Source organism: Poromitra crassiceps (genome assembly GCF_964638095.1).
Source record: "Poromitra crassiceps genome assembly, chromosome: 5".
Taxonomy (NCBI): domain Eukaryota; kingdom Metazoa; phylum Chordata; class Actinopteri; order Beryciformes; family Melamphaidae; genus Poromitra; species Poromitra crassiceps.
This window is the reverse complement of record NC_139642.1, coordinates 54,257,032-54,273,438: the sequence shown is the minus strand read 5'-3', so window position 1 is coordinate 54,273,438 and position 16,407 is coordinate 54,257,032. Positions and strand designations below refer to the sequence as shown.

At 46.2% G+C, this 16,407-nt stretch overlaps 1 protein-coding gene across 1 annotated transcript; it reads left to right on the top strand.

Moving 5' to 3' along the window:
* The first annotated feature begins 741 nt into the window (after positions 1 to 741).
* aasdhppt (aminoadipate-semialdehyde dehydrogenase-phosphopantetheinyl transferase) lies at positions 742 to 12,195 on the top strand. Its single transcript, XM_083637572.1, has 7 exons — positions 742 to 937; positions 1,430 to 1,543; positions 2,322 to 2,451; positions 3,436 to 3,557; positions 5,639 to 5,800; positions 11,688 to 11,756; positions 11,885 to 12,195. Exons 1-7 carry the CDS (start codon positions 794 to 796, stop codon positions 12,050 to 12,052), a joined length of 909 nt encoding a protein of 302 aa, XP_083493698.1. The 5' UTR covers positions 742 to 793; the 3' UTR covers positions 12,053 to 12,195.
* The last annotated feature ends 4,212 nt before the right edge of the window (positions 12,196 to 16,407 follow it).

Genomic DNA, 16,407 nt, shown 5'->3' with positions numbered 1-16,407 from the left:
CGCATCAACATGATAGTACCAAGCGAAACTCCTGCTACGATCGTTCAATAAGGTTGGACTTTTGTGACATATTCAACAGTCATTCAATACGCTGTTTGTTGTAATGTCGATCTAGTATGGTAAAGTAAATGTGAGAAAGGATCGCTGAATTGTGACACTCGACTTTTTAGCCCGCTCCGAACACCGGTGAAGCAGCAGTACCGTTACAGCACGAATAGACGCGCATCAAAAGGCAAGTGGCGGCTGGCTTGACTGTGGTTTCGCAAACGATGGCTCAGTTGACTGCAGTTCTCCAAGCTAGTAGCCAGCTTAGACAAGCTAATGACCAGCCGATCCAATAGCTGATCCAGTGGGTTGCCAGCCCCTCCAAGCTAGTAGCTAGCCTAGACAAGCTAATGACCAGCCGATCCAATGGGTTGCTAGCCTCTCCAAGCTAATGACCAGCCGATCCAATAGCTGATTCAGTGGGTTGCCAGCCTCTCCAAGCTAGTAGCTAGCCTCTCCAAGCTAATGACCAGCCGATCCAATAGCCGATCCAGTGGATTGCTTGGTAAGACAAATCAATAGTCGGCTTCTCATTTCTCACTGACGGTCTCTCAGTTGCCGGTGCTGACAGATCATTGGCCAGATCCATAGCTGGCTTCGGCAAAGATATAGCCTCCGACGGCTTCTCAGTAGTCTTAATTTTGTCCCTTATGCTGCCCCATACCACCGCACCAGGCACACCACCCCGAAGTGACTCTCGAGTTAACGTGGTTGAGTTGACAGCAGGAGCGGACGGGTTTAAAGCGGGATGGGCTCTGTTCGCTGGGCTTTTCGGTGCGGCTCGTGGACACCGAGCCGGTCCGAGTGGCTGCACGCGGCTCGCTGCATTCAGCGCGAGGAGAAGGACAGAATCGGACAATTTGTGTTTGCTAAAGACGCCAAGTCAGCCATGGTGAGTCAGGGGGTGTTCAATCTGCAAAACGGTGTGCACCGTTTGCTACAGTTTCCGGGTTCAACGTTTCCTCCATTCGCCTTTTCCGCCTCCCACCCAATTCATAAGGCAGGAAGTAACACAGGTGCACGCAACACATTAATGAGGTCTCTCTGTCTCTCTTAGGACAGTCAAGTCAAGTTTATTTATATAGCCCTAATTCACAAGCATGTCTCAGAGGGCTTCACAGAGAATATGTCTAGCTAATTCTAGCTGACACAACAGTAGCAAATTACAGAATAAAGATAACACGTTGAACAATTGATAGAGAAATATAGAAAATATAGAAATATAGGATAGAGCAGAGGAGAGAGCAGGAGAAGGGAGGAGAGCAGGGGGAATGTGAGAGAGTGATGGGGTGGGGAGAATTTGTTCGTTTCAAATCAAATCTATTACCACATTTCAGAATCCATTTGACAATGTTTTTTTCTCTCTCTCTCTCTCCCCCTCCAGGCTGGCAGGTTGTTACTGAGGAGGCTGGTGTGTGACAGAATGGGTGTTCCCTGGTCAGAGATCCGGCTGGAGCGTTCTCCCAGAGGGAAGCCTTACCTGGCAGCACCCCTGAAGGTCAACTATTCAATGTTTTCATGCATGTCTGTACAGCCATCTACCAAACTGTATGGTACTCTGTCTTCAGGTGACAAACTGTAGGCCACTCTGTCTTCAGGTGACAACATGAGGTCCCACTAGAAACATGCCTGTGATTTTTTTTTTTTTTTTTTTTTTTACCTATTTACTGTAGGTGTTGGACCCCTGGATCCTTAGGGTTAGAGTCTGGTTATGGTTAGGTGTTGGACCCCTGGGTCCTTAGGGTTAGGGTCTGGTTATGGTTAGGTGTTGGACCCCTGGATCCTTAGGGTTAGAGTCTGGTTATGGTTAGGTGTTGGAACCCTGGATCCTTAGGGTTAGGGTCTGGTTATGGTTAGGTGTTGGAACCCTGGGTCCTTAGGGTTAGGGTCTGGTTATGGTTAGGTGTTGGACGGACCCCTGGGTCCTTAGGGTTAGGGTCTGGTTATGGTTAGGTGTTGGAACCCTGGGTCCTTAGGGTTAAGGTAAGGTTAGCCATTGGACCCCTCTGGGTCCTAAGGGTTAGGCCCTAGGGTCTGGTTAAGGTTAGGCATTGGACCCCTGGGTCCTTAGGGTTAGGGTCTGGGACCTCCTAGGGGTCTGTGACCCCTAGGAGACCCCTTCTGCCACCCCCCAAGGGGACCCCTGGGTCTCCCACCCAGGGCTCAGAGACCCCAGGTTGATCCATTAAATGGGCTTTTGTCAGGTAACCTGTGCAAGCTGGGTTGTAGCGATTACTACAACTCGATCCTAAAGAACGGGCCTTGCTTTTGTCCAGGTCAGTCCAGATGCAGGTGCTGAACCCTGGGCCTGGAGTTTCAACCTGTCCCACCAGGGGGACTACGCTGTGCTAGCTGCAGAGCGGGGGCTGCAGGTCGGTGTGGATGTCATGAAGACCACCATGCCAGGTAAAACAGCTAAACCGGCACTGATAATATCAGCCAGTATTTCCAGGTATATTGGGAACTGCATACAGTATATTTAACTGATTATGTATTCATAGTAATAGCACAAAGTTGTTGTTGTTGATGTTTTAATAGTTATGGTTTCTTCCTGGGGTGAGCTGTAAATTTACAAGTAGTCTACATTTTTATTATTATTATTAGTAGTAGTAGTAGTATAATTGTTGTCATTGATAAAATGAGCATAGTTCAAGAATAATGACCCTTCCTCCTCAGAGCTGAATGAACAGGCTCGTATAGGTCGTATAGGTCATGTGGTTGTTCATTGAATACAATGGGCATTGTGGCCGCCAGGATTTAGGGGAACTAATGAACTAATGAATGCAGAGTAAAACACAAAACCAACATTCAACTTCCCAAACAGATGTAACAGATGTTCTGTCACCCAAAATGAAATCATTGTGAAGCTATCTCATTGGCTGTTGCTGGTCTTGATTTAAATCTGAGTCATCCATGTAGCCCTGTAGTGTGAGATGGTGTAAGACTTGTTTGGATTCAAGTCTTAAAAATAAACCATCTCTCTCTTTTTTACAACAGCTAAATTGCAGCTTTAATCAGCCTCATCAGTTATGCTGTGTGTGTCCATGTCCAGCCTAAACCAGAATTTGTATTGGATTTCCATTTCCCACCTTGGCCACAAGGTGTCACTATTGTCTTGCTATATCTCAAAGTGTGTGTGTGTGTGTGTGTGTGTGTGTGTGTGTGTGTGTGTGTGTGTGTGTGTGTGTGTGTGTGTGTGTGTGTGTGTGTGTGTGTGTGTGTGTGTGTGTGTGTGTGTGTGTGTGTGTGTGTGTGTGTGTGTTTTGAATGATTTTGTGCATTTCATTCATGTGGTGAAAAACATATATATTTATATATATTATATTTATATATATATATATATAATTCTTCTATCCTCTCTCTTTCCACCCCCGCTTCCTCTCTCTCCAGGTAGCAGCTCTGTGCCTGAGTTTTTCCGCATCATGACTCGTCAGTTTACAGAGTACGAGTGGAGCGTCATCCAATCAGCCGGCTCGGAACGCCAGCAGCTTGCCGCGTTCTACCGCCACTGGGTAACCATGGCAACCATACTACCCTGTCATCACATTGCATCACTGCTGGACTGTTTGTGTGTGTGTGTGTGTGTGTGCGTGTGTGCGTGCGTGCGTGCGTGCGTGCGTGCGTGTGTGTGTGTGTGTGTGTGTGTGCGTGCGTGCGTGCATGCATGCGTGTGAGAAAGGACAAAAAATACTCTTAACAGTACAAATGCCCCTTGAGATGCACACATTTGTACATTTGACACATGTGAAGTGTTGAACTCTCCCTCCCTCTCTCCCTCCCTCCCTCCCTCTCTCTCTCTCTCTCTCCCTCTCGCTCTCTCTCACATGTAGACGTCGTATACCCTAAATTGTGCTGTTTAGCTCTTCTTCGGCTGTTCAGTACATATAGAGCAGGGGCTTTCTATATATATATGAAGTATTACTGTTGTATGTTCCACTCAAGCATAAAAATTAGTTGCAAAAAAGTTGTAAACATCTTTACCTTTAAAGATTTTAAAACATCTTTATCGTTCTTGTTTCAAACCAGTGATGATGGGCGAGACAGTTCGTGTGTAAATCCTTATAGGTGCGCTCTCGGCAATATCTGGGAACCGCTAGCGTTGCTTTTCATATCAATGTCTCAGCAGCACTGTGCATAAATCCTTTGCATGTGCTCTCGCCAATAATCAGATCCATTTTGGCTCTTTATTTAGCTCACTCAGCCCCTACGTTAATCATGGGAGCTATGAGTCTGCGTCTTTGATGCGCATATACGAGTGATGGACAAAGGAATAAACGCACATCATCCTCTACCTGCAGTCTTGACCGCTACTTGCTTTTAATCATGGTCAATGTGGAAAACCCTCACTCACACAGGTATGATGAGGACTTGTATAGCCTTTTTGGAGAGGTGGGGGATACTGTCACCTGCTGCTAGCATTGCAGAGCACACAGTGTTTCCATTACCCTCAGAAATGCGCAAAATCTAAATATCGCAATAGAAATTGGGTAATGGAAACACGTAAATTTCTTCAGACGTGTCGATATAGCAGTTTATCGCAAAAGTGTAATGGAAACACTTTTTCCGCATTTGCACGTCATGTGACCCGTCTTCTCCTTTGGAAAAGCAGCGGAAAATGAGTGTGGGCTGTGGCAGGGGAGCGTCGTCGGGACCAAACGATGTCAATCCAAACAATAAACAATCCGGGTCACACGTCCTACGTTTTCTGCTCGCACCAGACGCTGTCGCCTCTCTCATAGGTACTAAATAATGTTGGATTGTGCTCCACCATGGCACGGCATAGCTGAAGTTAGCTACCAGAGTTTATTTTTTCCCTTCCCTCTTCTGTTTTTTTCCCCCCATCGCATCGCGTCTCCCCTGAAGCTCTCTTGCGCCCCCCCCCAGGGGAGGCGTGCCTCACAGTTTGAAAACCACTGATATAGAAGAACAAAAACAAGTCAACAGATATGGAACAAACATCTCCCCCTCTTCATGTTCTCCTCCCTTTTCTACACACACTCTTTTAATTGTATTCTATCTCTCCCCCAACTAATTCTATCACACATCCATGTTGTCGACTCTTTTCCTTTCCTTTTCTCTCTCTCTCATTCTCTCACACACACACACACACACACACACACACACACACACACACACACACACACACACACACACACACACAGATGGACAGGGACAGTAATGGTGGTGCTAAGTAAAGAAAGATGTTGTGAGATTGAGAGGGTGGCGCAGAGACGTCAAGCTCTGATATCATCACCACTGACTAATGGCAGCGCTCGACGGTTGCCATGGTGATTAGCCTTGTAATACTGTTATTGTGGCTCATTGGCTGTTGAGGAGCAGGGTTTTGGCTGGACGCACACACACATTTACACTGAGACGTGCACACACACACACACACACGCACACACACACACACACACACACACACACACACACACACACACACTCTTGTATACACACTGTTCAAAGTGTGCACGGACTCTCGCTCACTGTGGCTCTAAGCACTGTTGTTTTTTCCTCGTATACCTGTAATCAATAATTATCCACGTACTCCTTCCAATGAGCTGATTGGTTGTCCTCCCTGTCCGTCAAGGCACTGAAGGAGAGCTTCATCAAAGCCATTGGCACAGGATTGGGCTTCAACCTGCAGAGGGCGGAGTTTCACCTGTCCTCCCACCCAATCACACAGGACCGGGCACTGCGCCACACCAAGATGCATCTGGATGAAGAAGAGGAAGATGCCTGGATATTTGAAGTGAGTCCGTTTGAGAACAAGCTTGAGGGGCACGTCCAAAACAGACAGATTCAGACAAGATGCTTTCATTTGCTTCACTTCACCTTCAGGCCAAACTCTACCACTGCTGCAGCCACCTTTTTATATGTATTTAGAACACGGCTCTCTTGAATACTCGATTCTGATTGGTCAATCAACAATATTCACCGGTCATTATTTCTCGACAACCGACCGCTGCTCTGCCACACCTGGATTAATCAGTTGATAAGAGCCTTTTGTCAGCAAGCCACTACTAATTAGGCCAACCAGTTGCAGCTGTGGTGTCTTGTGTGCCAATTACGAATGAAACCGCTTTGTCGTTGAAAACGCTATTAAAAAATATATTTGAATAATTATTTTTGTCAGATTATTGAATGTTTTAGTTGTAGGCCGTGTTCTAAGCGGGATAATGTATATTGAGGCGGTGATTACTGGGAAATAATGACCTTCAGGTGAACGATTAAGCCCTCCGCTACGCGTCGGGCTCAATCCACCTGTCGGTCATTATTTCCCCCGTAATCACCGCCTCAATATACATTATCCCTTACATATATTAGGGCTATTTTTTCATGTCAACTTTTCTATCCATAAAGTCGAGTCAACATCGATTACGGTAGTCGTCACATGGTGCAGTGTTGGTATAATAATAATAATAATAATAATAATAATAATAATAATAATAATAATAATAATAATAATAATAAAAAGTCTCGTCTCGCTTACTGAGTTGATGATGTCATCAGCTTGCGACACATTAACATTAGCCATGTGAGGTACAGTGTTTCCCACAGGATTTTGAGTTGTGGTGGGTGCCTCTATATTTTGCATACAGGTCACTATGGTAGTGGCAAACAACCGCGCTATAGGACGAATCAGCGTGATGTCACTTGACACCCAGGAATGCGCAACCCCGCGGCAGTTAATAGTATGAGTTGTGCCAAACAAACATTCATATCTCAGAAACTATACATCACATCGCTTATATTTTGACATTATGAGTGAGAGCAGAAGTAGCTCAAGAGTTTAATGTATAATATATGGTGCTGGGAGGTGTTTAAACCTTCAGGCCCAAAAAAACGCCGCAAACTCGGTTTGGGCTAACTCAACCGGGATGCCGAGCGGCTTTAAACAAACGCACATTCAAACGAGAAGCACAGCCAGTTCACTGAGCTGACAGGTCGTGTTTTGAAAATGTCGAGAAAGAAGAAACTACACATTCCTATTGTGAGTACAATGTGTTCAAGTGAACTCAATTTGTTTGTTTCTATCAAGTAGCTCCGTTATGAGCGAAGCTAGGCCCCCCCCCCCATGTGTGTGTAGAAATTCAAATCAATCAAAATATCAGTCTACTCAGGATGTTTGAAAATATATAACGGGGCTGGTGTGGTGGTATGTCTTCAGACCTGGAACCAGCTTGTAGGAAATGGATGCGTTTAAAAGGAAGCGCTGAAAAGACTCGGCTGGCTATGCTGCAGAGGGGTCGTGTCTGCGCTCCACTCTCCCTGGCGACCGCCTGTTGACGGCATGTGCAAACTAAGTGAGTCCAAAGTGGTCTTACAGAGAAACACACAGGAGAGAGAGATTGCCATAGGGGGGGCTCTCAAGTGGCACTCTCCACCTCCCTCACACCACGACATGAAACTGGTGGAGTGAGTGGAGAGGGAGAACCATCACTCTCCACTTCTCCCTTTCATCGTCACTTTTCTCTCCCATATCCTCGTCTCTCCGTTCCCTTCTCATCTCCTCTCCTCTCCTCTCCACCCCCCCCCCCCCACACACACACACACACACACACACACTCTTCTTTCTCAAGAGAGAGGTGGACAGGTCCTGTAACCGCTAAGTGTTGACCGCGGCTGGGTAGTACGCCTAATGCTGCTTTGGTGTCTGTGTTCACCAGGGAATAACAGCTCACTCATATTGATGGCAGGGAGATGGTACTGCATCTTCTTCTTCTTCTTCTTAACCACAGAGATTTTAGGGCCAAAGTGAGGTAACAGGGAGATGGTAATGAGGTAACACCAACATGCATGGCATGAAGGATAAAAAAAAAAAAAAACACAATTTCAGACGGACAAGCCCGTCTTTATTGTCACACGATTACAATCAACACATGCACGGAGGGCCAGAACACACACATGCTGACGGTGGCCGGTGAAATTTGTCCTCTGCATTTAACCCATTTGTTTGATTTGTTTGGAGGCAAAGGATGGAGTCATGTAGGATGAGGCATGGAGGAATGAAGCAGATCTCTAAAGGTGTGCTCAGGCCAGGGACAAAAATATGTAACCGTTTAGATGCTTAACAGTCAAATTCAAATACACCAGAATGTGTGTCTAAATGCACAGACAGCCACTTCAGACTGCACTAATGTCTTAATGAAGTTGGTAAGACAGACAGTTTATCTTCCTGCATCTCCTCCTTTAAAACAACAAGGCACATCATTATTTGTGACCAGTGAATAATCGCTGCGACCCGTAGAGGTCGGATCAACTTGAACCCAATCGATTTCCAGAAGCGCCTGTTGATGCGTCTCATATAGAAAGACACACGAGCGCTGTGCTCTGTATCAACAGAGAGGTGAGGTGAGCGGCAGTGCTGTCGACCTCAGTGTCCTCTGGCTCCACGGCCTGCCGCCTGCCTCTGGCTCCACGGCCTGCCGCCTGCCTCTGGCTCCACGGCCTGCCGCCTGCCTCTGGCTCCACGGCCTGCCGCCTGCCTCTGGCTCCACGGCCTGCCGCCTGCCTCTGGCTCCACGGCCTGCCGCCTGCCTCTGGCTCCACGGCCTGCCGCCTGCCTCTGGCTCCACGGCCTGCCGCCTGCCTCTGGCTCCACGGCCTGCCGCCTGCCTCTGGCTCCACGGCCTGCCGCCTGCCGCCTGCCGCCTGCTGATTGGCTAGGTTGGAGAGGGCGCCTCTGAAAATGATCACTTCCTGGTGACCTGTGGTGATGTCACCCCCTCTAGTGGAGAGGTCACAACACTGGCAGCGAGGGACATAATAGCTGGTGCACACACACTTTGCTTGTGAAGAGTTTGTCTGATTGTATCGTGTCAGCGTCAGCCCCCCGACACAGAGGCAGAGAGGGGAGAGGGATGGAGGGGGAGTGGAAGGGAAGATAACTACCCCCTATTAGGACTCGAATATGACAGAGCGGACAAGCCGAGAGATGTGTCCTTTGAAGTGTGAATATAGGATGCAAATACGTTCATCGTATGTCCTGGGTGTCAAAGTGAAATCCAAGGAGACCCCCGGTTTTGGGGGATTTTCTTTTATTATGCACATGACCCCCGCCTAATTTGGACATGTACTGTATTAATCATTTATTACATGCTATGAACAGTGTTGGGCTGTCATTTTCTTACTTTCCTCAATAACGAGTAGTGTAAGGGATTACAATTTCCAAAACAGTAATTATATTACAGTAACTAATCCAAGTAACTTTACTGCATTACTTTCTCCAGCGCTGCCTGGCACAGCCCTAATCAAAGTGTGGAGATAGATCTGGCTATGCATTGCCAGAACAAGATATGTTTAGGTAGGCAAACATAAAGATGTAATATTGAAACGTTAGTCTTGTGCTCTGCAACTATTAAAAAGGTATTGAACTGCTCAGTTAATAGCAGACATCAACTTATCCAATTTAAAGTTGCTCACCGTCTTCATTACTCCAAGCATAGGTTACACAAGATGTATCCTTCGGTCTCACCACTATGTGATAGGTGTCGGGTGTCGGAGGGCACACTGTCCCATGCTTTTTGGTTTTGCCCTTCACTATCAGGATTCTGGGCCAACATATTTGACTGGTACTCTAAGGCCTACAGGGTAGCCCTCCAGCTGGAGGCGGAACTCGCCATCTTCGGCTTCTCGGAGTCCTCTTTGCTCCTCCCAACAGCCGTGCAGCAATCTCTGACGCGTGATTTCTAACCCCACATAGGATAAGCAATAACCACGCCCTGTGGCGCCGGGATTGGCCAGGAGCAACACTGGAGGGCACGCAGCCCAGCGATTTCATGAACCAACTGAATAGCTCTTGAGAACGGACGGCGATTTCGAGAGCGGACATTGAAATTAATTATGGTCACCTACCTTCCTTAGCATAGTAATAATAATAATAATAAGCATAATAATCTACACAATGTACACAATCTACAAATACATGCAATAATATAAACGGTGTTGTGTTCACGTTCATAGCTCATATAATATAATGTATCATATCGTTAATTTCAAGCTCAATTCTTACCCAGAGAAAAGGTACAGCACTGAAAATGTAACAAGCAATAGTTTTTTAAACATCTTTATTTTGAAAGATGAAAAACCCCAGGTGCTTTAGTCCCAAGCTTCAATGCTCCTGGCCAATCCCGGTGCCACAGGGCGTGGTTATTGCTTATCCTATGTGGGGTTAGAAATCACGCATCTCTGACACAGGGAATGACAGTTGCCAAGAAACACATTTTGAAGGAATGGAAGTCCTCATCTCCACCTTCTTTTCAGCTGTGGCTGACAGACATGATCTCAGTTATACGTATGGAGAGACTCGGGTTCCAGAGGACAAATTCTTTAAGGAAATTTTTTGTTATTCAGGCTAAAAGCAGTAATTGAGTTTTTTTTTTTTTATCGTTTTGTAAGCACATTTTCTATGACTGGTAGCACCATTTTGTAACATTGTAATGTCGAATGTATGTATATATGTTTTTTCTTTTGTTTTATTTTTTCCTGTTCTTGTTTTCTTTTCTTTATGTTCTGAAAAAGTAAAAAAGTAAAAAAAAAAAAAAAGGCATTGAACTGTTTGAGCTGCTTCAGTGAATCTTTCCTTCTTTAAATGCTGCTGCCTGTGAGGCGCTGGACTTTCCTACCCAGCTGAAGCGCGGTGGAACTCCCTCTCTACTCGAAATGATAGTTGATTTTGGCTTCTTGCTTCTTCTGCCAATCTGGGGAGAGCCGTAGACTGAGGATCACGCTATTCCCACCAGTTCCCTTCCACCGCGACCAGGCGCCCCGACCGACCAGAGGAGGCGCTAGTGCAGCGAGCAGGACACATACCCCTAATCTGGCTTCTCACCCTCAGACACCAGCCAATCGTGCCTGTATGGATGCCCGACCAAGTCGGAGGTAACACAGGGGTGCGAACCTGCGACCCTCGTGTTGGTAGGCAGGGAGTCTACCGCTACACTACCCGGACGCCCGGCTTCTTGCTTTAAATAATGAGACTGATGTTGTTAGAAAGCACTTCTTATGAGAGGATGGAGTCCTGCAGGAGAAGGCTCTGTCTGCCGCCTCTCCCACACACAGATGCCTCCTCTTTCTGCATGCTTCATGTTTACCGCTGTGATAAGGCACCACGCTTTGCCTGGGAAGCAGTATGCTACTGATCACTCCAGCAGTCATCTCACTGCATCTTCACTCTTTGATTAGCCTGGGAAGCAGTATGCTACTGATAACTCCAGCAGTCATCTCACTGCATCTTCACTCTTTGATTAGCCTGGGAAGCAGTGTGCTACTGATAACTCCAGCAGTCATCTCACTGCATCTTCACTCTTTGATTAGCCTGGGAAGCAGTATGCTACTGATAACTCCAGCAGTCATCATCTCACTGCATCTTCACTCTTTGATTTGCTTGGAAATGATAGGAACGGATGGATGAGTTGTATGCATGGATGTATTCAAGGGGTTACATAGGTATAAGTGCACACATGACCTGTGTGTCGGATAAGGACACAAATACCTGTTTGTCATACCATTTGCAGTGAATATCACTGTAATTGTGAGATATGTAGAGTGTGTGTGTGTGTGTGTGTGTGTGTGTGTGTGTGTGTGTGTGTTTCTGTGTGTTTATATACTGTATGTGTATGTGTGTGTTTCTCCAGGAGAGCTTGTTGGATGCAGACCATCATGTTGCTGTGGCACTAGGACCTCCAGATAGCGCGGGGGATGGGGTGAGGAACACAATATATAATGTGATATCTAATTGAACTCAATCTAAACTGTCTTTATGTGTGCCTGTCTCAGTTAACAGTTAATGATTCTCTCTCTCTCTCTCTGCCTCTCAATCTCTCTCTCTCAGCCTCCTCCTTCATCGCTCCCTCCTCCCGCCACGTTTGCGCTGCTGTCGTTCAGTGACCTCATCGGCTTGGCCACGCCCCTGACAGAGGAAGACCCCGCCTACTGGGACAGCTTCGAGAGGAAGGCCGAAGCACCAGAGAGACGGACAGATACACACACATACAAATGAACACTGGACACATGACAGTGAAATAACGTGTGTGCAGCCCGGGCGTCAAACTGTTAGCAGTACGTTTCTGTTCTTGCCCAGAGTTTTCCCACTTCTGCACAGACTTTATGCATTGCCGTTCATTTCTTAGCCACTGGAACCTTTCTGTAGCCTAGTAAGTATAAGAGAAGAGATGAGATATTTTGCAACTGAAAAATAAATTGTGACTCAGAAAATCTGCCAATATTCTCTGGTTAGCAAGTGTTTCATGATATCTTGTATGTGCGGAGACGGACAAATGTGCATCTCTTGCTGTCACCATGGTCTAAAGCCCAAAACACGTCTGACGCTGAAGATGCGAGTTGATGGGATTTCGTCCTGGGCGGCGCAAATTAGGCAAGAGACGCGAATAGTCTCTGCACGAATGACGCGATTTGCGCCTCATCGCCCGTTCACTCAAGTTGAAATTTTTCAACTGGAGTTTTCAACGACTAACACCACAAAGTTATAAACAGTGGTTGTAAGCCCGCATTAGTGTTTTGCTTGCACCTGTGTTTACCCTATACCTTTTCGACAACAAAATGGCCACTGTAAAAAGGGCCTATATGGAGAATTGGGTGAGGTCTCTCTTTCTGACCAATATGCTTTGGCAAAGTGAACTCTTTCTATCCTTCCTCTATCCTTCCTTTTTGTTTGACTCCCATCTTAATTGTTGTTTTCTCCCCTAAATAGTCTGTTCAACATCAGCTCGTTGGAGTGTGCGTGTGCACGTGTGTGTTTGTACAAGTGTGCATGCGTGCGTGTGTGTTATCAGTCATCAGGTTGTTTATTTTTCCCCTGCTCTGAAACGAGCGCTGTGCAGCCCAACGTGTGATTAGAAAGTCACGCTGCATTTCACACAATCAAAGGACAAGACACACACACACACACACACACACAGGCGCACACACACACACACAGACGCACACGCACACGCACAGGACAAACATGTAATACCAGACCTAATCAGAAACATTAGCACATGTTTACACTTGTTGCCTTGTACTGATTAGATGCGCATATTGTAACCGTGTGTGTGTGTGTGTGTGTTCTAGTGGTGGAGCAGCAGTGTGCATTTTCATCTAATCCTCCTGACATCATCAGCCCCAGGTGACATAATGTCAATTAGTTGATTTAATGTCTAATTGTAACTGTGACTTGCATGTAATGACATGGACTGGTGGTTACCCGGTGTATGAGTGCACATAGCTACTGTAGCATAATGGTATGATGATCTGGTACATTTGATAGTAGAGACATTATAGCAACATTGCAGAGGCAATTAGCTTTTGTCTTGATGCATCCACACAGTAGAGTCCTACAGTGTATGCAGACAGAGTATTAAAGGATGTCATTGTATCCGGCTACTTGGTGGCTACTACTAGACTGACAAGTCATGGGGCTGTAAAAAAAAGAACGTCACATGACATGAGTCACATGATTTTAGATGGGTCAAAGTAATATTTCCGGTGTATCTTGCCCATTCTATAGCCAGACGAGTTGTAATATATTGTCATGTCATGGTGTTTTGGGGTCATTAATAAATGAGATTGATTCTGTTATTTTTCTATGATTTTTTTGGGTACTGCTATTTTACATTGAAGTCAACGGGGGAGAGGCTTGTGTGTTCCCCCCTAAAAGGGGGCAAGGCCTAATTGCTGATCTGATGTATCCCACTGATTGGTGCCGATTGCATTTCAGCCCCAGCACCTGTGCACCAGGTACAGGTAGATGCTGCAGGAAGATACACCACACCAGTGAACTCACTGAGATGACCCAGCCAGAGAGACTGGGGCACAGGACACTTTTTGCCACATTGATCCATTTCCCCTTTTCCCTGCTTTTAGATTTGTATTTAATAGGTAAATAAAAGTTATATTTTTATACTGAAGAACCAAGTCTGCCTGAGTGTGCCACTGCTTCTTCTTATGGCGCACCCAATTCACCTATTTTGTGTTTAAAAGGCAGGAAGTAACACAGGTGCAAACAAGACACTAATTAGGGTTTCCAACTTCCAATCCATCCTTGCACCTGTTACTTCCTGCATTTTAGACACAAAATGGGTGAATTGGGTGGAAAGTGAAACAGACTAATAGCTGCGCTGACGCGGGGAATATGTTTGTGTCAGTGGATTGAGATGAGCATGTGTGGAGTAATGGTGTGAGACTGAGACGTGAATGGCTGCACATGGACTCAGAGCTGAGGACAATCAATCAATCATGTGACCTGTATTTTGATGTGATACTTTTCCCTGGGGCTGGATGCTAGGGCTATCCAACTGACCAGGCCGTCCGCTGAGAGTGCCTTTCCGACTGGATGCAGCCCCTCGACGACGGTCGGACAACGCCGAGACAGCTGTGAGTTATTTTCTCATTTGCACGCTCGCTCACTCATGTCGGCTCAAACAAGTCAATGCATGTGTTCACCTGATAGTCACAGCGACGTAGAGCACGGTTGGCGTGCGGAGCGTGAAGTTACCCCGAGACAACGTTGCCAAATTAATAGTAGTAGACACATTCAAACGTGACCGTAATAGAACTCTCAAATTGATGTTCATTATACGGAAAGAGGTTATTTAAACAAAACCAAAAGCCCAAATGACTGCGCCAAAAGTGTCATTGATGTTTGTTCTTCGGTGGTTTGTTGTCTTATGAAAATAAGTAGGCCTAACTGTTTACATGGTTTGCTTGCCACTGAATTGCTGGCACAATACAGATTGGTACTGGGGGGTTTTCAGTAGAGGTAGAGAGAAGATGAAGCTTGGACTGATACATTTATTTCTGTGTGGCAGCTGGGAGGGGTGTACTGCACTAGGATTTATTTATTCATTTGTATGGTTTTGCCATATGGATTTTGTGTGTAATGTTACATAATAGTCCTGCTCTATATATTCTTTATATGCTTCATCTATTATTGTAGTCCTTATATTGCTATAAGTATAGTCTCCCTAACATTGTCTCTCACACACATTTGTGTTACTGTGAGGACCTTTCCAGTGGACCTTTCCACTAACCCTAAATCTAACTTCAACCCTCACAACTACATGCATAACCTTAACCGTTAAACATAATCCTAATCTTAACTCTAAATCCCAGATTTAACCTTAATTTAGCTTAGCCCGAATAGCCCCTTCTTGAAGTGAGGGCTGGCAAAGTGTTCTTTAGCCTTGAGGCGTGAGGATATTTGGTCCTAATATGGACAGACGTATAAAAACACACACATGCACTCTCTCTCTCTCACACACACACACACACACACACACACACACACACCTGTTTCTTGGAGATAGCATTTGCTCCTCACCCATCCCTTGCATCTGCAGAATAGGTGGCCTTAAGGCACACATACACACACATGCATAATCGCAACCACCGCCACTGGCCTATTTTCAATCTTGTAACTGGGGCACCTCCATCTAGTCAGCTGTATTAATGCAAACCTGTGTGTGTGTGTGTGTGTGTGTGTGTGTGTGTGTGTGTGTGTGTGTGTGTGTGTGTGTGTGTGCGCGCGCGCGCGCGCGCGCGCGTGTGTGTCCAGCCATCTGCACAAATGCAATCTAATGCTGCAGGCAGAACTCCAGCATCAGTCACAGGGGAAGGGGGATGGGGGAGGAGTTACTTCAGTTTCCTTAGAGATGAGAGAAACCGGGAAGAAGGGAGAACGTGGTGAAATGAATGAGCGTAAGAGGGTCAATGGATGCTGTGCATGAGCGAGATTAAAGAGCCAAGTTGACTTGTCAAATAGAAAGCAGGTGAGGTGAGACATCAAAACAACAGCAGGGGGCAGCATGGAAAGACAAAGACGATGTCATGATGAAAGAGAGTGTTGTGTCGCAGAAGAAGTATCAAATTCTGTGGCGTTGAAAGCAAGCAAGCAGATCAATGTGGAGCACTGCTGTTGTGGTTTACAACGTGGTCAGTTTCATATAGAGACTGAATCATACAGGGAATGAGCTCTTAGCCGCTTGCAAGAGGGGATTCGCCCACTGAATTTGCATACACATTACACACACTAATATTGGACTGGAGAAAGACCCACCACATCGAACAGAAAACCGATGAATAGGGGCAGAGCGTCACCCAGGACGCCTGACAGGTTGATTCCTCACAGGTCTGGCGCGCATGGGGCATAGACGGTGCAGTCTCTCCTCCCTGTCACCGGCATGGGCACGAGGAGAGAAAATATCCAGCCGAATCATCCTAGACCTAAAGGAAGTGGTGATGTTCCTCGCCGTGAAGGATGGATTCTGCATGAGAATGGCGCGACTCAGATCCCCACGAACCATCAAACAGCTGGAGTGAACAGACAGTCACTTCATCCTTTAGCTGAGGTCAGGG

Excerpts from the sequence above, each read along its gene's own strand:
- aasdhppt (XM_083637572.1), top strand. The coding sequence starts at position 794 with ATGGGCTCTGTTCGCTGGGCTTTTCGGTGCGGCTCGTGGACACCGAGC. Across the intron at positions 938-1,429 it reads AAGACGCCAAGTCAGCCATG|GCTGGCAGGTTGTTACTGAG; the intron begins GTGAGTCAGGGG and ends CTCCCCCTCCAG. Across the intron at positions 11,757-11,884 it reads CAGATAGCGCGGGGGATGGG|CCTCCTCCTTCATCGCTCCC; the intron begins GTGAGGAACACA and ends TCTCTCTCTCAG.